Source organism: Mytilus californianus, unplaced genomic scaffold (genome assembly GCF_021869535.1).
Source record: "Mytilus californianus isolate M0D057914Y unplaced genomic scaffold, xbMytCali1.0.p SCAF_3, whole genome shotgun sequence".
Taxonomy (NCBI): domain Eukaryota; kingdom Metazoa; phylum Mollusca; class Bivalvia; order Mytilida; family Mytilidae; genus Mytilus; species Mytilus californianus.
This window is the reverse complement of record NW_026262679.1, coordinates 106457750-106483280: the sequence shown is the minus strand read 5'-3', so window position 1 is coordinate 106483280 and position 25531 is coordinate 106457750. Positions and strand designations below refer to the sequence as shown.

Here is a 25531-nt window from a genome sequence, read left to right as displayed (position 1 = left end):
GTATCTAGACCCCTCTACCAAGTAATTTGTTTTGCATCAGTTCTGCCAACTTTTAATAATGCAAATGCGTGAGATTTGGCCAAAATCGTAAACATCAAAGGAAAATGCCGCCAAATAAGCATGAAAATGCGCGAATGCGTGAGACTTGGCATCCCTGTTGCATGCACACGTAAAAAAATTGCGGTTTTTAGCCAACACAATCATAGGTTTGAACGTTGTTTTCAATTTATACTTATTTATATATATATATATATATATATATAAATCATTCTGTCACCCGTTTAGATCAAATAAGGACGTATTCCTTGGATCAATTGATAAAAATCTTCAGAATCGAAACGACAAGACCAAATTTGGTCAGATTTTAAATGCGCATGTCTAATTCAAAACTTCCGTTCTGCCAAAATCACTTCCGGGGTTTGCCGGGTTCTGAATCACACCTTTGCTAAAGTTAACTGATATAAACTGAAATTTCAAGCATACCAGACATTCTGAAACATGACAGATACAATTCCTAGTAAGACTATGTATATTTCTTTCTAATTTTCATTTAAATTGTAAGGCAATGAACGAAAATGTTTACTAATCTGATGTTTTCCGGTTTGTTTACATTTTAAAATATTTTATTGCTATAGTATGTCTTGTATAGGAAGGATTGCATATAATACTCATACAATTGTGTTTTTTCTTAATGAAAACAATTTGAAAATCGTCTGGACGCACTAAGTTTCCTGTTTTACACGCGTATTGATTGAAAAGGTGTTCAACTAGTCTAACAGAACAGAAGCCCCTCACCTACCCCAACACACAACATGCAGATCCATACAGTTTTACCAATGTGATGTTTAGAAAGTAAATTTTATTCATGTGATGAGTTTAAAATGGATTTGGTTGAGATTACTTCACATGTAAATTACAATTTCAGCATCTTATGATTACTTAAAATGCTTACATTTTAGAAAAGGGAAATACAGTAAAATGTGATTATGTGGTTTGCTCACAACCTGATTTATGTGTAGCAGATCACCGCCCTGAGGAAGGGGGGACTACTGTAGTTAAAGAACACCTTTTCAAGCAGGTACCAAATGGATATTCAAACTCTTTAGTCGAAAACAAACTGACAATGCCATGGCAAAAACTGAAATACATTAAAAAAAACAAGTGTACAAAACACAAAATAGAAAAATAAAAGCCTGAGCAACACAAACCCCATCAATAACCAGGGGTGATCTCAGGTGTTCTGGAAGGGCAAGCATATCCTGTGCCACAGTTGTCACCCTTCATGCTGCTAGTTGCAGTACAAAGTCGGTGATGAGTCTAATTCAGTAGGTCACATTTGTGGAAAAGAAGACAGGATTGTGGTTACGACAGTTGGAAGATATCAGTCCTTATCTGTGAAACAGTAATTCCATAACAGTCAAGCAACATGTGCGGGTACATAAAAATACTGGGCATCCGTCCAGTAGTGTTAGCACTCTCAAATAATCAATTCTTGTCAGATTTTTATGAAACTTATATCAAAGGTTTATATCAGCAATGTCTTGGATAGTTTTAAAAAGTCAGTTCTGATTAATTATTTTTAAAAGAGTTATGCCCCTTGGAAACATTAATTATATGGAAAATTGCATCGCTAGTGCTCTCATTTGTACAATTCTTGTCAGATTTTTATGAAACTTATTTCATAGATTTATATTAGCAATGTCTTGGACGAGTTCGAATGTCAGTGCCGATCAATTATTTTTAAAAGAGTCATGTCCCTTGGAAACATTAATTACATGGAAAATTGCATTGTTAGTGCTCTCAAGTGTACAATTCTTGTCAGAATTTATGAAACTTAAATCATAGGTTTATATTAGCAATGTATTTGATCAGTGTTGATCAATTATTTTTAAAAGAATTATGCCCTTGGAAATATTAATTATATGGAAAATTGCCTTATGGGCGCTCTAATCAGGCCATAATCTTGCCGGCGAAATGACGATTTAAGTCGCCAAAGAATTTTGAAAATCGCTAAATCTCGCCGGCCGACTGACTTCATAGCGAAGTCAAATCGCTATCAAAATCGGTATAAGGGAGACAACTTGTGATTGACAAGTCTCACAGGTAAAAAAAATGGCGGCTGACAAGGAAAATCGAGATTTTCAAAACGACCCAGGACTAATACTGTAAACGATCAAATTAGATAAATACAACGGCGACTTTGAACATCCTCGGATATAACTTTCAAGACTGTTCAAACGGAATACTGACCGCCTGTTTAAGTTATCGTATTACGATGATTTTCATCTGAGGATGTTGCGTAATCACTCAGCTGATTTGTTTTATTTTTATTACCTACACGAGTCGATCAATTTTACTATTCGGTAGATAAAGGATGGGAACTAACGGTAGATTTATTATATTCATTGAATAAAAATTGAAATATAAAAGGTAGAAAGACAGCTGATGGATAATGTGATTGCAAATGTACGACACTCGACCAGATTGTAATCAGCAGTGGATTTTTTCTCATTACCACTTCGTTGATATGGATGATATTTTTTAAAAAATGATAGAAATTAGCTCTTTATCGGATAATTATTTTGCGATTGAAAGATATTTTTATTTATAGACTTACAATCTTTAACGATAATCTTAATTTACAACTAACATAAATGTGCTGGACATTCAATAATGTTTTACAAAATAATGACAAGTGGTGATATAAATTAAATTCCCAGTCATGTGAAATTCATCAGGTAAACTGAGAGTCATATTTTTCTGGAGTTTTAAAAATAAATTGAGGCAGATGCACATGAATTTAATACATCATAATCTTGATAATATTATATTACTAGGCTACTCCCTCATATCTCAATCAACAAATTTTATTTAGAACACATTATGGTATCAATAAATAAATAACAACTATATATTGTCTAAACCTTTTTATTAAGAACTTTCTATATATACATTGTGTACAATAACATATGAAAAAACTGCAAGTATATCTTTTATTGAATATAAAACAATTTCCTTAGTGATACATGTGATAAGCATGAAAACACGATGCAACCGAAACAATAATGGAATCTCACTTCTCCCTTCTCTCTCATGGAAGGAGAAGTCACTTCTCCCTCTTAAAAATCCTAGATTAGGCCCTGGCTCTAATGTGTACAATTCTTGCCAGATTTTTATGAAATTTATATTACAGGTTTATGTCATCAATGTCTTTGATGAGTTCAAAAATCAGTGTCAATCAATTATTTGTAAAAGAGTTATGCCCCTTGGAAATATTGATTATATGAAAAATTGCATTGTCAGCGCTCTCATGTGTACAATTATTGCCAGTATTTTATGAAACTTATATTAGAGGTTTAAATCAGCAATATATTTGACACTTTTTAGAATAAGTGATGAACAAATATTTTTAACAAGTTATGCCCCTTGGAAATATTAATTATAATGGAAATCACATTGCATTTGCTCTGAAGCCTTCATTTCTCTAAGATATTTATAAAAGTGTTAAAGAACAAAAAAAGTGCTTTTTTTGGTTATTGCCCTTGTACCTTGGAAAGATAAAATATATGCAACGCGGGGGACATTGGAACTCTGTTCTTTTATTGATTCTTGATATACCATAGTACTTTCAAAGAATTATTTTTCAAATGTCAGTCATATTTATAATCTTACTCAAATTGGGTAAGGGGACCTATTTTTTAAAAATGAGACACAAAAAATAGAATTTCTGAAAAACATTTTAGATGGTCAAGGAAGTAAATTACACTAGTTTTGAAAGAGGATTTTTTTGGTTGCATTTTATAAAAGTACTGCTGATATGGTAAAAGGTCTTGCTTTTGGGGAATTTCAAACTTCCATGTGAATTTACAACAAAGGAAAAGTGATTCTTAAAATAATATATAAATGATATTGAAAATTAAAACCGGTTCTGTTTATCCATTTTTTACAAAGATATAAAGTGTACTTAAAGATACTGGATTCCCAATCTCTTAATGCATAGGAAATTATCAATGTTAAACTAAAATCCTAGGGTATGCCACTTTAAATCAATATTGCAATCTCTGAAAAACTGTGAAAGTACTTTTATTTGTGGGTATCAATTTTCGTGGTGTGAGCAAAAGTTGCATGTTCTTGGGTTCTTAAATTCGTGGATTTTAGTTTTCTGAAGAAGAAAAAATCAAGTGAAGAATATGAAATCATCACCAACGATTTTTGTTTGTTAAAAAACATAAGTTCAACAGTTGTTTTATAATGATTTGTGGGAGATTGCAAAATAAGGTGTTCATTTTTACTTACTTGATTGTCTTTTATTACTGACAACATGCATCAAATTTTTAATAAAATAATTGCTGTTTCATCATTTCATCTACATGTATGCTTACAAATAGTCTTGGTTGACAGAAATTGCAAAGTAAACATTTTAATTGTTGCACATGTGTACATGGTGTAATCAGAAGTGATGACACTTGTTAATTAGATATTGAATGGTCAACAGATTAACGATCATCAAAGGTGTTAATTGGGCCATAAAAATGTCACATAAGGAATAAAGTTACATAAAAAAATTCTACAAATGTACTTTGAAATGTACAGTTAAATCTTGTAAATAAAAAGAAAGCCCAATATCATTTTTTTTTTCATACGAAAATTATGAGGAGATAAAATGAACACTTCACCATCGCACATCATCACCAGAAGTCTGACTTTTGTAATTTTATATGAGAATTACAGATTAAATTTTTTAAAGATTAAATTGGTAAAATCTGTCTGAAGGTGTACATGTATCACATGTGTATATATAGTTCATAGTGCATTTGCTGATATTCAATGTATTCTCTAGATTATATGCCTGTATCTATGTAGTCAAACCTACATGGAGATCTTTGCATGTCTTGATTTGTACAACAGTTGTTATATTTCATTGGACACTTAAATTGGTGGATAAAGCCATCCACAAAACCATGAAAATTTGTACTCCATGAATAAAAGTACTTTCACAGTAAGTTTTTTAGAGGAGGGAGGATGTAACATGAGGTGATTTATCTGTTTTGGATATATTGTTCTGGTTATATCCTGTTGGAATAAAACCTTGTTTTACATGTAGCTTCAGTAGAATTTATAGAGCACCTGGATACAGTAGCTGGACAAACTGATAAATTATACTTTAATAGCTTGCATTAATGAACAATTCTGCCAACGACAAACAAAACTTAAAATACTATATATATCTTTGTCTAGTTCACAAGAAAAAAAAAGAAGTCATTTCAATTTTTTTTTCTTTAATAGGATGTGTTTTTGCTTCACTGCCAAGGACAACAAGAGGTGTGCCAATAGTGTTAGGAGGAGATCCTAAAGGCAAAAACTTTCTGTACACAAATAACAACAGTGTTTTTATTAGGGATATTTCAGTAAGTAAAAGAAAACAATTTATTATACCCCTCATTTTTTGAAGTGAGTGTGGTACAATGTATATAGTAATGTCAATGTAATTTAAAAAATCTTCTCCTTTGAAACTGCTGAATCAATTTCAGCCAAACTTGGGCTGAATGAGGTTCAGAGTATCTAGTATAAATTTTGTATTTTATTTTCTTGTACGTCAAGAAACATAGCCACTATGGCTAAAATGAAACATAGGGGTAAAATGCATTTCTTTGATTTTGAAGAAAATATGACAGATACAAAGAACATTTCAATGGAAGTTTTAAGCTATTCGTTAATATATATTGAAAAGTAAAAATAATCATTGATGAAAGATTTAAGCAAAAAATTACAGGTGAGCGATTCAGGCTGTTGAGAGCCTCTTGTTTGGTGTAAAGGTTCAAGTGTAAACAATTCTAATAGCCAATGGCTGGTAAGCTACATGTATATATTAGCCTTTTTTCAACTTTTGTTTTGAGAGTACACACAATGTAGTGCACTGTGTACATCCATTAAATTCTAACCATGTTCATATCATACAAATTATTGATGATAAATTCTAACCATGTTCATATCAAACAAATTATTGATGATAAATTCTAACCATGTTCATATCAAACAAATTATTGATGATAAATTCTAACCATGTTCATATCAAACAAATTATTGATGATAAATTCTAACCATGTTCATATCAAACAAATTATTGATGATAAATGCTCCAATATCAAATTTACATAGGGAAATGTGTTTATTTGCATATTTTTCATTGTAAAAATAAGGAGATGTGGAATGACTGTCAATGAGACAACTATCCACCAGAGTTCAAATGAAGTGGATGTAAGCAATTGTCAATTTACCAAATGGCCAAAATATCATGCATGTTTCTTCACAGTGATTAATTTTTAAAAGTTCAATATATGCAAAATGAAAGCAATCCCGGTGATACCAAGCACTATGATTGAATTCTGTTTCTGTGATAATAAATATATTATAAATTTTAGGACCCAGCAGTAGCTGACATTTATACACAGCATTCACTCAATGCTATTTCAGCTAAATATTCTCCAAGTGGATTCTATATTTGTAGTGGAGGTTAGTAGCAAGTTTTATCAAAAGAAATAAATTAGAGCATGAACATAATGGACAAACAAAACAAATATATATATTTTTTAGACATTAGCAAACATTTTTGTGTAATTGGCTTTACATACTGTTCATAATAAACTTCCAAAAAAATTGAAAAAATCTAAAAAAAGTTGTTGATTTAATGTCTCATTAAGAGCTGACTTGGTCAGATGTATTGATATCAACATCTAACAAAGCAATCTATTCAAACTTGACCAAGGACCTGACACGTCTCATTAAGAGCTGACTTGGTCAGATGTATTGATATCAACATCTAACAAAGCAATCTATTCAAACTTGACCAAGGACCTGACACGTCTCATTAAGAGCTGACTTGGTCAGATGTATTGATATCAACATCTAACAAAGCAATCTATTCAAACTTGACCAAGGACCTGACACGTCTCATTAAGAGCTGACTTGCTCAGATGTATTGATATCAACATCTAACAAAGCAATTTATTCAAACTTGACCAAGGACCTGACACGTCTCATTAAGAGCTGACTTGGTCAGATGTATTGATATCAACATCTAACAAAGCAATCTATTCAAACTTGACTAAGGGACCTGACACGTCTCATTAAGAGCTGACTTGCTCAGATGTATTGATATCAACATCTAACAAAGCAATCTATTCAAACTTGACTAAGGGACCTGACACGTCTCATTAAGAGCTGACTTGCTCAGATGTATTGATATCAACATCTAACAAAGCAATCTATTCAAACTTGACCAAGGGACCTGACACGTCTCATTAAGAGCTGACTTGGTCAGATGTATTGATATCAACATCTAACAAAGCAATCTATTCAAACTTGACCAAGGACCTGACACGTCTCATTAAGAGCTGACTTGCTCAGATGTATTGATATCAACAACTAACAAAGCAATCTATTCAAACTTGACCAAGGGACCTGACACAAGCTTGACGATGTACAAATGCCTTCACCTAAAGTGGTGTTAGGGACTGTCTTGACCTTGCAGAGAGGTGTGAGGCTCAGAGCTATTACTCCATGTTGAAGGCCCCAATCTTAATGTATGATTTATTCACTTGGAAGTGCCATCATTAATCATGAAAATTTGATAAAAAAAAAATAATACCATAAAACAACTGTGAAAAGTTTCAAATTGAAGTTCCTATATTGTACTATACTTGATTCTGTATGTTAAGCTATAAAAATGTACACACATATAAAAAACTTCTAAATATTTACCAGTATCTATTTTTTTCAATGAAAAAGTACAGACGTAGATGAAAATCTGATCATTAATGTCCACAAGTTGTGAGGTTGAACCATGCTCATGGCCAGATGTGATTGACTAGGATATTAATTGACAAGTATTTCTAGTTTTCTTGCCAAAGGGTACTTCACCTTCCTACACCAATAAAAACTTACCACCATGATATCACCAACTAAGATGAAATTGGTGTTTAACACAAACAAACAAACAACCAAATGTTACTACGAATAATAACATGTTTTCTCATATTGCTGTTTATATATTTGGTAGATGCTGCAGGAAAGGTCAGAATTTGGGACACAGTTAACAGGGAGCATATATTAAAGGCAGAATACCAGCCTTTAGGTGGCTGTGTCAAGGACATTGCATGGTCAGGTGACAGTACAAAGATTGCAGTATGTGGCGAAGGACGAGAAAAGTATATATTTTGAAATTTTAGGTTTTGTAAAGTTTTTGGCTATTTCTTTAAATAATTAATTGCTTTCTATAAAACACAAGAAAAAAAAATTACTTCTTATTCTTCACATAAATTAAATAATGAATTTTAACATTATCTTATAAATTAATATAGTATTTTGTCTGTGGAATACTAGAAATTAATTATCAATTTTCAATGTAAAGTTTTCTGCTCAAGTTAGTTTGATAGGAACTACTTATGATAGTCAATGATATTTTCTATAAAGTTGCATATATGCTGTTAACAGGCTGCCCTCTATGTCATGGTCCAGCAACTTTGAATTAGTAAGCAATGTTGCTGTCCATCAGATTGTCTTTTTCTGAATTTTCTGCCAACAAGCAAGACATATATCTCTGTGTGAACAGTTTATTATTTCAACAAAGCCCTCTAGGTTACACAGAAAAATGACACTCTGTTGGGTAAATGGAAACATAATCTTTTATGAACCAAATAACATCTTTATACTTTTTGAATAATTGGAATACAAATACCTCGGTATTACAATGTACCTTAGAATGACACAGAAAATTCATATAACCTTTGTTATTTTATGAATTTTTTTTTTTTTAGAGAATTTGAGGTTATAAAAAAATTAAATCATATTTTATTTTTATGCCCCACCTACGATAGTAGTAGGGACATTATGTTTTCTGGTCTGTGCGTCTGTTCGTCAGTTCGTTCGTCTGTCCGTCTGTCCCACTTCAGGTTAAAGTTTTTGGTCAAGGTAGTTTTTGATGTAGTTGAAGTACAATCAACTTGAAATATACACATGTTCCCTATGATATGATCTTTCTAATTTTAATGCCAAATTAGAGTTTTGACCCCAATTTCACGGTCCACTGAACATAGAAAATGATAGTGCGAGTGGGGCATCCGTATACTATGTACACATTCTTGTTCAATTTTAGGTATGCCCATGTGTTTAATATGGACTCAGGAACTTCAGTTGGAGAACTAAGTGGTGTTGGTAAATGTTGTCTTACAATTGCATTTAAAGAACAGAGGCCATTTAAAATAGCTATTGGTTGTGAAGATAAGAGTGCTGCATTTTATGAAGGCCCACCATTTAAGTTCAAAACATCATTTAAGGTACAGTACATAGATTTTATAAACTTTCCTTAGGATTTGGTATTAAAATCCAATCTAAAAGCAATAACCCAATTTTTCCCTAACTTTTGCCTTATAATTCCCAATCAGATGTCATTTTCCCTGAAAAAGAGGTAATACAATACCAAGCAGGGACTAAACAATCCTCTTGTCCAATTTCTAAGTGTTCTGTATGGTAGATAAAACATCTGACTTTGTCCGAGCATCATTTTCTAGTGGACAAATAAGTAGAAAGGGGAATGAATTGACATTTGACATGGTTAATGATTCTCAATCTACTAAAACAAGGAATACAACCCTAATCTTGCATCATTTGGTTCATTTACTGAGTATACAATATGTTTTGAACATCTAAAATATGAATACTTTCTGTACTGTCTAGATATTCTGAAAAGTACATTAAATAAGGATAGTACAGTCATCTTATCTACTGTTTCTTGAAGCTTATGATTAAACAGATGCAAAGAACAATAAAACTAGATGAGTGATACCATCGGGTATTAGTATAAAATTGTGTCTGACAGTTACATACAGTTTGTCAGAAATCGAAACTAGAAGGTATTTGCAAATAGGATCATAAAGTACATTATATTTATTGTTTTTTTTCAGGACCATACCAATTTTGTAAACTCAGTTAGATATGCACCAGATGGAAGTGTATTTATAACAGGAGGTGCAGATTGTAAGGTAAGTGATGAGTTTTATGATGTGTGCCTGCTGTGTATTTATAACAGGAGGTGCAGATTGTAAGGTAAGTGATGAGTTGTATCATGTGTACCTGCTGTGTTTTTTTAACAGGAGATGCAGATTGTATGGTAAGTGATGAGTTGTATCATGTGTGCCTGCTGTGTATTTATAACAGGAGGTGCAGATTGTAAGGTAAGTGATGAGTTGTAACATGTGTGCCTGCTGTGTATTTATAACATGAGGTGCAGATTGTGTGGTAAGTGATGAGTTTTTACATGTGTGTGCACGCTTTTTCAAATTGATCACACACCTACCTCCGGTATCAGATACTTTGAATTTTTCAACACCTTGTTTTGTTGAATGAACTTATAAATTTTTTTCACACATTTCTTAAGTACTGTGGAACAGAATTACTTCATATTCGGTCAGCAGCTTGACAGTGATGAGCTTTTCAGATATGTCTGACACCTACTTCCTGTTTACTGATACTTTACATTTTTTAATACGCGGATTGAACTTAAAATTTCTTTCACACTTTTTTCCAGAAGTACTGAACATAATGACTTCAGATTCATCAAGCAACTTTGTTCTGATGAGTTGCAATGTGCTTTTCAGAATTGTCAGATACAAACTTCTTGTTTTTCCATACTTTGAATTTAGAGTGGGGTTATGTTTGGCGTACAATCATTATGCCTGGCCGTCACTGGAGGGGGCATTAAGTGTTACCCTTGTCCATATGTACATCCCAAAATTGGTTTTCTTGCTTTAACTTTAGTTTGCCTCAACCAAATGTTATGAAACTTATACACAATGCTTATTACCACAAAAAAATAGATCAAGTTCAAATTTGGGTGGCGTCACTTTTACCGTTCTAGAGCTTTGTCCTTTACAAATGGAAAAATTGCTGAATTTTTCGTTTCCGTTCTATATAGTTTGCCTCAACCAAATGTTATGAAACTTATACACAATTCTTATTACCACAAAACTCAGATCAAGTACGAATTTGGGTGGCGTCACTTTTGTAGGTTGAGTTATAGCCCTTTATAGCGCTATATGCAAGTGGGGGCATCATCTGTGTCCCATGGACACATTCTCCATTTATTTTTTATAAAGTATTCAGTTTATACTGTTAGACAAATTTTGACAACACTGTTTAGATAAAAGCTGGTAGACCACTGGAACAACTGAATGAGAATTATGATTTTTTTTCATGAAAAATCAAACATTCAGCCAAATGAAAATATGATTGGCTGTCTTTAAATGGTAGAATTTAATAGGTGAAGAGCATGCAAACTTTAGAATGAACTGGTTTTTGGCATACCTTTATTTTTTTCAGGCTTTTGTGTATGATGGTAAAACAGGAGAAATGATTGGAGAATTGGGTATGCCTGCACATAAAGGTGGTATTTATGGTGTAAGTAGACTAAAATCCTATGAGACATGGTTCATTCAGGTTTTATTAATTGCATGAAAAGACTTTTATGTCATGATGTAGACTATGAATTTAAAATTTAATGTGTGTGATTATTGCACAGGAAATAAAACCTTTCCGCAGTATCAAGTGGTGTTTATCAGGATATTTAAATTTATGCAAGGTGAACTGTCCCATTGAATAAATATAATCACTATTGTTCTTTGTGGAGTTCATTTAATGGAAGCTTTAAATTTCTCCAATCCTTAGTAAACTTTTACTGATTATTTTGATGAAATTTTGTAATATACCATCCCCCCTCCCCTAAAAAAAGAGAAAAAGGAAATTAAAAAAAATGCAAATCACTAAAATGTTTACAGTATAAATTCATTGGAGAAGTGGATTCACCCATTGCATCTTCTGCATCTTTCTTTTTTCACTTTACAGTTACATTTTAAATATTTACCAATTATTGGATTTTAAAATTTGTAAATATACTGGCTTGGATGAAGAAATATTGTATGTTACTTGATGCAATGCATGAATCTATTTATATAATTCTGTTCTACCAGTTATATGCTGTGTTGAAGACCCATTGGTGGCCTTAGGCTGTTTTCTGCTCTTTTGTTGGGTTGTTGTCTCTTTGACACATTCCCCTTTTCCATTCTCATTCTAATACAGCAGACTTTTATATACCAGTATTAAAAACATAATTGCTGTATGATGTTCAAGATTATAACTAAGCATCTCGTATACTTTCATTTGATATTAAAAAAAACACTGTAATTTTACATTTAATCCCTACCAAATGATAAAAAGAAAAGAGAACCATAGAAAAGAATAGAACTGAAATATTTCATAAAAGAAGTTTATTAAAATGTATACAGGACCATAAACTGGTTTCTGAAAGTATTATTTCATTACTTTGTTACAGATGTGTTTTAGTCCAGACAGTTCTGAAGTTTTAACAGTATCTGCTGATAAAACTGCCAAAATATGGAATGTAGCTAGTAGGGAATTAGTTGTGTAAGTAGATGGTAGTGAAATAGCTTACATATAAGAACCACAAAACTTTTAAGTGATTTATCAAGGGAATAATAAAGACAGGTCCTAAAGACATATATATATCTGTTAACTTGGTGTTCTACATTATTTTCTATTTATAAACTTAATTATTGGTCTTACAATTACCTTATGTCCAGCTATCCAACCTCATAGGCAACTTGGAAATTTAAGTTTCAAAAAAGTTCTAGTGTAATAAACATTTTTCCTTTTTGGTTGCGCTTTGTCCTGCTTTACAAAACACACATCAAGGTCAAATTTGACTCATTTAAGATTGTAGTTCCTGAAACTGTAGTTCATGTTTTATGTAATGTAAGGGAAGTCTGATGTTTAGCTTGTAAAAAGGGTGAATGTTTAGAGCTAATTTCCTATTGCTTATAGAATGAGACTTTGGTTGGCTTGCTTGCTTTTTTTTTGTATAAATGTTTGCTCAAGCATTGTAATTAAGATTAACATCTGCAAACAATATAAATAGGCAGTGTTAAACCTGTATACATTATATATTTAGATTCCTAACCTCCAGGATAACATCCAATCAAATTTAAGTATAATGTATACGGGTTTAACTCTGCCTTTTTATATTGTTTGCAGATGTCAATCTTAATTACAATGCTTGAGCAAATATTTATACAAACAATGCAAGCAAGCCAACAAAAGTCTCATTCTACAAGCATTAGGAAATCAGCTCTAAACTCTTGTTAGAATTTATGTTTAAATTAACATTTGTATCATTGTTTGATTACAGATCATTTGAAGTGGGGAAGACTATAGATGAAATGTTGGTTGGTTGTCTATGGCAAGGAGACAATATAATGGCTGTAGCTCTTTCTGGTTACATATATTACTTCAACAAAAATGATCCATCTACACCACTAAAAGTTACCAAGGTATTATTAGGTTCATTTGATATAAGCTATAATGAAGTGTGTTTGTTTTAAATGGTACTGTATTTTGATACACAAAAGTCCAACTTTTAAGCCTTAGGAATTCAAAGAAATACCTGCCCTGTATGCTGTATTTTTTCAAGACCTTCAATAAGTGTTTGAAATAGAAAAAGGTTCTATTAAGTTTACAAAAGTCTCTGTTGTGGCATATTTGTTTTGTTACCAGTAATGTCAACTCTTTACAGGAAAAGCTTGACATAAATTGTTCTTTTTAATTTTTTCACATGTTTGTGCATCAAATTTAAACACTTTTCGCATTGAAATTATATTCTTAGTATTGGGGCCAAATTAGGGCCCTTACCTACTACTTATTTCAATTTGTTAACACCATATTCAACAAAAACAAAAACAGGATGCACAAATTCTTTCAGGCTTTTGAATAGTTCAGGATTTCAGACAGAACAAATAAACAAATTAACGAAGCTTTTAAAAAGTTTTTTGAGTACTGTGCCCACTTTCTTTAACTATTATTGGTGGTAGGATAAGTAAATTCAATTTAAGTTAATTAAAGAAATATAACTAAAGCTGACAATGGGATGTACTTACAGGGATACTTTTATCAGTTAAGGAAAAAATTGAGATGTGGTATCATATTAATTGAAAATATCAAAATATCAGTTTTATTGAGATATGGTATCTTATTAATTGAAAATATCATAATTTCAGTTTTAACAGGATTAAATTCTTTAATGCTGATAGATTGGTGGTTGTTAAACATCCGTTTTCATATATATCTTTCATCATAACTTTGATTTTGAACATTCTAAATGTTACTTATGTGTATTTGAACAACCTTTAAAGAAGATAGATATTTGGAGAGCTACCTGCCTTGAATTCCCTTCTAAGAAAACCCTCTAAAAGGTCTGTTCTCTTGCTGTTTCAATGACTGCCAAATCAGAACCAAACACTTGACAATTGCATCAGATTTATCTTACTTTCAGGGACACAACAAACCAGTTACAGCTATGGCAGTCAGTGAAGACTGTTCTACTATTTATACAGGGGATCAGTCTGCAAGAGTTGATATCCTTGCATTTTATCTTTGACATCCATCACATGAAATCAAGTTGTTGTACAAAGCCATATTACGAAGACAAAACATCTTTGTACAGCACTGAAGATCCAGGACTTAGAACAACAACGGAAGAGCTTTTTCATTTATATATTGATTATTTCTGAGTATAGTGTATGTGGCTATTTTTAGATCAGGTTTTGTTCTTGGTTTAGGCCAAAGAAGAGCTGTTAAATCTTTGCTATGTTTATTGTATATGTGTAACAGCAGTGTACAATGCATGTAAATAAACAGTGAAATATGTTGGTATGGTAATTTTTGGAATAAACTGCCAACTAGGAACATAACAAAAATTAGACACATGCAGAAATTTCCCAACATATGGTATGACATGGGATCTCAGGTTTATCAATTCCATATCTTTTTTTTTCCCAGGGAATCTTGTTATAGCCCTGAGTAATTAAGTTAGAATATATTCAAGGGACAGAGTGATTCTGTGCAACACTGTATGAATTGAAATCATTGAAAAACTTGACAAAACAAAGGTATTTTCTAATAATAGTAATCAATAGGAGTCCCATTCAAGTTATTAAGGATTACTGATAAAATGGCTTAACAATTTTTTATTATACAAAATATTCCTTAACTTTTGCTTACTTCTATGGAATGCTGCATCTGGTGAAAATGATGTTTTTAATGGTAAAGGTCATAGTAACCAAATACAAGACATGGTTGTTGCTGATGGTAATCTGATCTCAGTTTCCATGGATGACACAATACGATTTACAGATCTTAGTCAAAATCAATTTGGGTAAGTTTTTTTAACAAGATTTAAAATTCAATAATTAATGTTATTGAAACAGAATAATTGTTAATGAAAAAAATCAGTTGGAACCTTTGAAAAGAAATCTAGAAGGTAAATTCTAACCAGTCAAATTTTGAGTCTTTTCTTGATATTTTTTAAAATGTGTTTTTATAGATGTATCTTATTCTTGCCAGTAGGGTCATTTATATAAAACCAATTCATAATATACTTAGGATTACCAATAATTACACTTTTCCGAGAGGTAAATGATGATGTAAAGACTGTGAGTCAGCTCAAGAAAAAATGTGTTTAATCCTTATATTTCTAAATCAAGTATTTGTTGTTTTTTAAGTTAAGACTTTTTTTAGCTCACCTGGCCAATAGGGCCAAGTGAGCTTTTCTCATCACTTGTCTTCCCGCGTCCGTCGTCCGTAAACTTTTACAAAAATCTTTTCCTCTGAAACTACTGGGCCAAATTTACCCAAACTTGGCCACAATCATCATTAGGGTATTTAGTTTAAAAAATGTGTCTGGTGACCCGGCCAACCAACCAAGATGGCCGCAATGGCTTAAAATAGAACATAGGGGTAAAATGTAGATTTTGGCTTATATCTCTGAAACCAAAGCATTTAGAGCAAATCTGACATGAGGCAAAAATGTTTATCAGGTCAAGATCTATCTGCCCTGAAATTTTCAGATGAATCGGACAACCCGTTGTTAGGTTGCTGCCCCTGAATTAGTAATTTTAAGGAAATTTTGCCGTATTTGGTTATTATCTTGAATGTTATTATAGATAGAGATAAACTGTAAACAGCAATAATGTTCAGCAAAGTAAGTTCTACAAATAAGTCAACATGACCAAAATGGTCAGTTGACCCCTTAAGGAGTTATTGCCCTTTTATAGTCAATTTTTAACAATTTTCATAAATTTTGTAAATTTTTAAAAAATAATTTCCACTGAAACTACTGGGCCAAGTTCATTATAGATAGAGATAATTGTAAGCATCAAGAATGTTCAGTAAAGTAAGATCTACAAACACATCACCATCACCAAAACAAAATTTTGTCATGAATCCATCTGTGTCCTTTGTTTAATATGCACATAGACCAAGGTGAGCGACACAGGCTCTTTAGAGCCTCTAGTTATAATTCCATTCATCTTCTTACCTTAAAGCATTCTTTGAATGATTATCATACATTTTAACCTGAAATTGTGGAATTACACACAGAAACCATGTCAATCATGCAACACCTTTGACCTTATAAACAAATTATCTAATAGTGAGTGTTATAATGCAAAAGTTCAGAATCATCTGTCATTATATGAGCTGACAGTTGACAAATTTAATATAGTCATGGATGTGAAATACCAAGATGTTATCTAAAAATCTGATTGCTTTTCAAAAAATGATAATAATTTAATAGGCATTGAACACTTTTTTTATTCCTCATTCCTGACTTAATATATAGAACAAAAGAACAAGAAATAAGAAATGTTTATTTACAGAGATAACAGTATAAAATTAGATTCTATGCCAAGAGCAATAGCAGCTAGTGGTTCAGGGCTGGTAGCAGTAGCGTGTATTAACCATGTGAGTAGTGTCTAGTCTTTTACAACCTTTGTTTCTATTTCTGTGCACTTTATATGCAGGGTCTTCTTGAATATGTGTGTAATGGATGTAATTACAGGTTTGGGTTCACATTTGAGATAAGTGCACTCCAATATTTATTTAATTAATTAACAACTGACAACATTGCAGAAATAGTTGAAACTGCTTTTCTGACTTTAACATGAGAAAAATTTGTCTAGCTTTGAATCTTGATTGAAATTGGTTGAAAAGGAATTAAACTGTCTGTTCCAGGGTCCACACTAAAAAAATTGAAGTCAAAATAATGTGTTTTGATAAGCAATGATGGTGTAGGATATGTGAGGAATTTCTTCATCTCTTTTCTATATTACAACAGTTACCCTGGGATTCCTTGTTTATAATAAATTAACAACTGAAATTGCTGTTTAATGTCATATGCAACTTTTTTCAAAGATACATACATGTTAGGAAACAGAGCATTTCACTTTGTGTCTTTCTTTTCTCACACAATTAAAATTTGTTTCAAAGATTTTTCTCCACCAAATTTAGTCTTCAAATGAGTAAAACATTCAGTTCAAAAAGCATTGTACATAGCCTTAAAAAAATTCCTGTTCATTAGTTTTGTTTGATTTTCTGCATAAATACTGCCTTTTTTTTAAAAAAGAGCATTTTTATTAAGAAATATAACTTATTTCAAATAAGTTTTATATATTAAGCTGAATTTGAAAATAAAATATTTTTATTTATAAATTAAAACTGCTCAACTTTAACCTTCATTTCAGATCATAGTGTTCAAAAATGGAACCAAGATAATATCTCAGGGAGTAAGTTTCGAACCTGTCAGTGTAGATGTTTTGAAGGGAGGTTCAATGATAGCAGTTGGAGCTCAAAAGGTGAGAAATAAAAAAGAAAATAGATCTTGTGGTTGTAACTCTTAAAAGCAGTTTATCTTACAATTTGATAAGAATATCTCAAAGCTTTTGGTTTTGTATATTAATTGTTGCTTTATGCTAGGTAAACTTAACTTCTGTTTTCTATTCGGATTTGTGAACTTTGAAACCCTGTATTGGACTTAGTTAAACTTTCTCAATATCTTAATCATTTAATTCAATTGTATACTTTGTTTTTAATGGGGTCTCCAAAAAAAAAAAGGGTGAAGTAAATGGAGCAGGTGGGAATCTGCCAACAGTTTCTGTGCAATAACTAAGAACCCTTCAACCAATGTTTTTTGAATTTTAATAAGTTATTAATAATGACAAAATAGAGATCAAGTTTGAAATGGACTATTTTCATTTTTACTGTTCAAGACGTGATCCTTGATAAATTGAAAAAAAATCATAGAATGTGGAAGGTCAACAAGCCTGAAAGTGCCTTCCTTTAGAATACTTCAATTTCAATTGTACAAGCTGCCCTTTTAAGTTCAACGATGGTTACCTTCAAACTACAGAAAACCTTGTTTGCTGTCAATCCGACAGCTTATTTCTTATACCTTCATTATTTTAGGGGTTTCTCTAAGCAGTTCAAAGACTGCTTTATGTGGGGACAAGGGGAATCAATTTGTGTGATTTGCTTAAAGTACCTCTGTCAGTAGTTTGAAAATATCATGATGGACATATAAGTTCAAGTTAATAAATAATCCTAATATTAAAGCATGGATATGGTAAAATTGAGAAAGGGTTATATTTTTGTATCTATTTGACAAATCAATTAACAACCCATGTCTATGAGAAAGTATAATTTCTTTTTGATTTCAGGGCAACAAAGTACATTTGTACGATGTTTCAAGTGGTGGACTGTCAGAAGTACATGTTTTAGATAACACAGGTGTTGCATCAGATGTTCAATTTTCTCCTGATGGACAGTATATAGCGACAGGTGGTGCAGATAAATATGTTAGACTGTTTTCAATGGCCAATTATGAGGTAAGTGTTAGAAACGGGAAAAACAGGGAAACAGGTGCGCATACTGTGGATTCATTATTATTCGTGGGATACCAATTTACATAGATTTCATGGATATAGATGAACCACGAACTTCAATGTTTGACAAATTACAACTTACTAAAGGCATATATGCAGAATTGGTAACAACCACAAAATCAAATATCCCAATAAATGCAAGTTTTACTGAATCGACGAAAATTGGTGCCCACAAAAATAAATGAGTTTACAGTATCCTCTAGTCAAAATCTTGCTATTTAGGAATTGAGTAATATTTTTAAAGAATTTCCTGATTATCTGTGCCCATTTTTAGTGAAGGAGAACAAAGGTCAAGAATAAACTTGATGGCAACAAAAGGAAAAGAACATTCTTATGAGGAAAATTTCACAACTGCATAAAGTAACATATATATTCAATAATTAGATATACAGATTTATATATTACTAAGAGTATTACAGTTTAAGTTGAGACCAGTATTTAAATGTTACAATAAACAGACAAAAAAACAAGTAGTCATTGAATGTAAGTGATGTGTATATTCTTGATTGTGTCATCTCTCATTCATCACTTACATGAAATTTTGATTATAGTATTTTTTTATCTAAGATTTGTTATAAAGTTTCAACAATTCTCTCTTAAATTATCTATCAAAAGATGCAATCTGTGATCTGTAATATACTGTGTCTTTAGGTTGCTGTCTCGTTTACATACATGTATGCTCCAAATATCCTGTTAGTATTTATATGAAGTATTGGGAATTCACAAAAAGGTGGGCCATGAATAAAAACTTCATCCAGAAAGATTTTTTTCATAATTAATGATAATGTAACGCTTATCAAGTGCAATGACAAGTGTATATCAACATTCTTGTTATAAAATTACAGGGGCTATGGGCATGAACCACACCTATTATTTTCTGTCAAAATACATATATTTTCAATAAAATGGAAACTTTTCCTGAACCATTATAACACTGAAATCAGTACGCTACTTTAATTTTTAAATGTTTTAAAAACATTATGTTTCAGAATCTAATTAATTTCCCAGCACACACAGCTAAAGTAACTTGTCTTGCGTGGAGTCCGGACTCATCAAAGTTTGCTACTGGTAGCATAGATACTAATATAGTAATTTGGAAACCAAGTGAAGGAATGTCACCAAAAATTATTAAAGGTAGGTTAGGCATATTTGTTGTGGTTTATACTAAAGTTACATCAACAATTGATATCTTTTATATTGAGAATAACACTGGTTTGTCAAACAGTTCTCATTTAACACATTTGAATTTAAAAATAATGAATATCAAAATGTGGAGATGTGGTTCTCATTTGACACATTTGAATTTAAAAATAACGAATATCAAAATGAGAAGTGGTGGGAATGCCAATGAGACAATTATACAATAGAGTTCAAAGGACAAGGAGGTAAGCAACTATAGGTCACCTTACTGTCTTTAACTATGAACAGAACCAATTGGGTATGATTTAAGAAAACAATTAAGGAAAACAAATATGACAGACAGCAACCAATGGCAATCACTGAATAATGAGTACCTTACTTGCAACAGGCACATTAAGAATATGGCAGATTCAAACATGTTTGTGAGCACTTAATCTTCTCCTTAACCTGGAACAGTAGTGTAACAACATCAGAATTAAGTTTGTTCTTGTAACCCAGGTTTTAAAATTTACCTATGCATCACATTTCCCCTGTTGATATTATTATCTTACACTTGTCTTATTTTGATGTTAATGTGCTAGAACTATTATCAGACTAAAAAAAAAAAAATTGGGCAAGGTTTAAAATTCGTTATAATACCTGGGTTTATGTAAGCTTACACCTGTGGGGTGGGTGGGCAGGAATATGCCCCAAAGTTGGTCATCAGGTGCAAAAAGTGTTGATTTTGACGATTTTTTGTCATTTCTTGACCGAGGGCTGCTGATAGATGTATCCAACTGTAGGCTGCATGTAGAGTGGACCCCAGTGAACACATTAACCACAACAGTGCTTAGGTCAGAGTGAAACTGATCTGGGCACAGCAGTCTAATAATTAACACGATCAGTAGTTATATGCCCGCGTGTTTACACTATTTTTGGTAGTTTTAGGCCTTTGAACTGGGTGTGTCAGACACCGAGGGAAGCACACCCCTCCAGAAAAAAACAGTTTTATCCAATTTCAATTTTAGAAGTTTGTATTTGAGCTTAAAATGAACCTTAAACCTGTGAAAAAAACAATACATAACCTTAGGTCAAGATTTTGAGCAAGCCAGCGTATTTGGAGGCCTTGGTAACCAATTCTGGTGCCAAAACAGATGAAAGAGCTTAAACTGGAAAATTTGATTTCTACCACCCCCTATATTAACTCTTACTTTACTGAATTGTTTTCAGAAAATGTCTAATTTTCATTTATTTGCAAAAATATGCAAATGAGCTATACCCTGCTGCTGATGCATATTGATTCCAATAAAGCTAAGACAGGGGATCACGGGGCTGGGTGGTTGGGGTGAGGAGGTTTGTAACCTGCCCCAAAGTTGGTCATCTGGTGCAAAAAACGTTAATTTTGATAATTGTTCGTCCTATTTCTTAACCTGGAAGACATTATGATGCTGATAGATGTATCCAACTGTAGTCTGCATGTATGGTGGATCCCAGTGAACCACAACAGTGCTTAGGTTGGAGTGAAACTGATCTGGGCACAGCAGTCTAAAGAAGGTCATCTGCACAAAAAATCCAGAATTTCCTGATTAATTCCCCGATTTTGGCTTCTACTGGATCTGCAACCTGAAGTATTCATTCCCTAAGGGTATCTCAATATAAACACAATCAGTTGTTATATGCCTACGGGTTTTAGGCCTCTGAACTACGTGTGTCAGAAGCAGAAAAATAAAAACAGTTTTACTTCAATTTTCGAACTTAGTATTTGAGATCAAAATGCACCTTAAACCTGAGAAACAACAATAAATAGCCTTAGGTTGAGGGAACATGCATCAAATTCGAAATTATTGTCATACAGTTGACCTCTAAAAGTATGGAGAGCCAATGGAGCCAAAAAACAGTGTTTTTGGTAGAGGCCTTCATGTTATGGCCCCCAAAGGATAAGGGTTAAAGATATTAAAATTTATACTTATAACTTAACCAGTTGAAGATGTTTTAGTGATCATTGATCAAACAGTACATTAATGAAAGCTTTATATACCAGTTGATTCTCAAAAGATATATATCTATATTTGTATTTTCAGGAGCCCATCAAATGAGTGTAGTGAACAAATTAGCTTGGTTAAATGACAAAGTGCTAGTATCTGCAGGTCAAGATAGCAATGTTAAACAGTGGGATAATGCATAAACCAAAAGACATTTGGAATCATGTGATTTGGTGCAGGAACTACATTTGTATCATGTGATAATCATGTGACCAATAAATCTTATGTTGATACTTAACAGACTTCATGATCAGCTGAGGATTGTTGGTTAAGCCATTCCCTAGATACTTTTAAAATTATATTTATTGTCATTTTTATCAGTATCTTAAACTCAATAATGACAATATTTTGTACCATAAGTTTCCAAATGACACAAATGAACTTTAATAATACAAAGGTTTCACATACAACTTTACACCAAAAGAAAAAGTAAACAGTAGATCCTTAGACTTAATACTGCTGTAGGTTCATATTTAACCATGGCGTACTAATTTTCATGGAATTTTGTGGGAAAAGGCAAACCATGATTTTAATTATCCTTACTCAACATAATGAAACCTTCCTTAAGACTTACAGAATTTGTTCAAGCCACTAAATCAAATCCATACCTGCCAACATTTCAAAATGCCCAAGGGGGTTTAGCATGCAAGATGGCTCTCATTGTCCCACAAAACCTTTAAAGGGGCCTTCAAATTTATTTTAATGATGTTTATTGCTTCTTCATTTCATACTTTTACAATCATATACCCATGGTAAAATTGATTGTTTTGTTTTAAATTGTGGACATAATTGCTCTTTTAAAATTTCCAATTGGGAGCCTCCATGGGGGAAATCCCCCACAAATAGTGGCAGGTATGCAAATCTCCTGTAAAAAATATTTGTTTTCCTTTAATGCACGAAAAAATTGAAATAAATACCAGTGGAAAATATATGAATCCACAGCAGGAAATCAGAAAAACAAATTTTTGACCTCTTTTGACCTCCTTTTGACGATATATATAAACATAAATAATATCGAAATTTTCATTTAAACATAATCTTCAATGTTATGTTTGGCAGTGATTATGTGTGTAAAAAAATAACTAAAATTTCTCATAAGCTTTTGTGGCAGTATTAAGGTGTGTAAAAAATTAGCTAAAGTTGCATTTCTAGCTTTAATTACAGCATAGTTTCACAATCATACACACAATGACTATCAGTTTGAATATTTTCCAAGGTAATTGATTGACCAATAACCAATACAGATGGCTAAGGTGCAATTTATAAATCATGATGAACAATTTACATTTCCTGTTATTCATATAAATCTTACTTTGTACTTGAAGTATGTTTTGATTGTAAAAAACCAATAGATTATATTTTTTATGTTTTCATTGAATGTATGAGTGATCAAAAAGGCCAAAATTTTATGCTATTCACATATGTATTAAGTTAAATATCTAGGAAATCCAAGGAGTCTTCTTTTTCATACCATATATATAACTAATATACTTTTTTGTTTAGGGGCCAGCTGAAGCCCGCCTCCAGGTGCAGTATTTTCTCGCTGTGTTGAAGACCCATTGGTGGCCTTGGGCTGTTTTCTGCTCTTTGGTCGGGTTATTGTCTCTTTGACACATCCCCCGTTTCCATTCTCAATTTCATATCTCAATGGGTCTTTTCAAGAAAAAAATTATTCTATATTTAGAATACATAGAATTCCTTTCAAGGTTATATAAGCCACAATTATTTGTCCTAATACTGCTACTCTGGATAGAATATGAGTAATCAAACAATAAATTACTTTATGAATAAACATACTGTTTAAAAAAAAACAGAATCAGCTAAAATAAAATGCATAGCACAAATGCCTAAAATAAATGTTTTCTGCTATACTTGTTATCTGATATTGTTTACCTTAGTTATTTGTGTAACCATAGTTACGGCAATATTATTTTAGTTGCTTACCAGTATGTTTTAATTGTATTAGCTACGACACTGATATTTGTTTTTGTTTGTTTGATAATTATAGATTATCGTTGGTCATCTCAACGAGATTGATTTTCTCGCTTGAGCCGGTACGGCGAAAGTGAGAAAAGCAATCGAGTTGAGATGACCAATGATAATCTGTTTATCACTATTTTACCTATGAAGACGTTGTTAATTTCCTTGACAACGGCATGTGTTCCCTCAGTTTCTAGCGATAATTTTCATATCACTCGACTCCGTTTTCATATCACTCGACTCCGCTGAGAACGGAAATTATCAGTCAACAAGATCAAAGGAAAAATTCGTAAAAAAGCGATAATAAGTTTTCTTGACATCCAGACATTATAGTGAAAAGAGAGAAAAAAAAAAATTAAACATGAAGTGTACTTAAACATAAGATTAACAAGAACAGTTCTAAGCTAGAAAAGAAAAAAAAATTATTGGTTACAGCAGCAACTATATTTTGCATGACTTGTCAAGGAATTTAATAAATTCTTGTAATTTTGTATTTACTTATTAAGGTCAAAACAGAAGTCCATGTGTCTATACATACAATTTAAAATTACCAAAATGAAAATTAAGGACAGTTGTGTGAGAAATTTTTGAGTCTATAAAAGTTCACAAAATATGGGAGAATTTAGGTATCTTTCTAATAATTAGAGGTAAATTGATAATCATGTATTCTTTAATGTAAATGTCATATCTTTGTTATTATTATTATTTTCTTTATTTGTATAAATGTCTACCATTTGTGATTTTTTTAAAGAACAAACTATGCAAATTATTGTTGGAAGGTTAAGCTTTTTGGTAGATAGATTTGCTGCCATGGTCTGAATGTATGCATGTATTGTCTTTCTTTTATTATAAAAAAACAATAAATATATTTATATAACTTTAAATCATTAATTCAGTTACCAAATATATGACTTTCTTATTTACACAATGAAAGAAAAACCTTTATCTAAGCTACTACAGGATGTTACAATCTTTATGCTGAAATTTTTACAGCAACAAGCCAGACACTATTTGCAAAATTCTGTATATATGCTATTAGCCTGTAGTAGAAATTCTTTTAGGCACGATGTTTTTCAGAGACGGATTTAGGAGGGGGAGCCCTGTTTTTATCAAGCCTGGGCTGATGAGCCTGTGGTCAAGCCTGAAGACTAGCATAAATAAAAAGTTCTTGGTTATTTCACTTTTTAGATCATATCAATGTACAATATATTTTCTTTCAGAAGGAATTGAATTTTCATCAATAACTTGTTATTTTCATCAGAGATTGATTTGATTTGATTTTTGGTGTTTTAACGCCACTTTTAAGCACGGCTTTTGGGCTATTTCGTGGCGGCCAGTTTTTATTGGTGGAGGAAGCCGGAGTGCCCGGAGAAAACCATGACCTTTGATAGGAAAACTGACAATCCTAGTCAATTAAGATTGCAGTCGAGTGCACCCGCACGAGCGGGGTTCGAACTCACAACCTCAGTGTTGACTGGCTAGTGATTACATTTTCATCAGAGAAGAATCCCATATAAAAATATGGAGATGTGTAATGATTGCCAATGA

At 32.1% G+C, this 25531-nt stretch overlaps 1 protein-coding gene across 1 annotated transcript; it reads left to right on the top strand.

Moving 5' to 3' along the window:
- Nucleotides 1-406: 406 nt before the first annotated feature.
- LOC127735681 (actin-interacting protein 1-like) lies at nt 407-24867 on the top strand. Its single transcript, XM_052245941.1, has 16 exons — nt 407-517; nt 5287-5408; nt 6423-6513; nt 8060-8207; nt 9155-9335; nt 9963-10040; nt 11377-11454; nt 12386-12477; nt 13259-13400; nt 14399-14480; nt 15127-15280; nt 16782-16866; nt 17646-17756; nt 18618-18785; nt 19832-19976; nt 22043-24867. The coding sequence occupies exons 1-16, from the start codon at nt 499-501 to the stop codon at nt 22144-22146; spliced, it is 1800 nt and encodes a 599-aa protein (XP_052101901.1). The 5' UTR covers nt 407-498; the 3' UTR covers nt 22147-24867.
- The last annotated feature ends 664 nt before the right edge of the window (nt 24868-25531 follow it).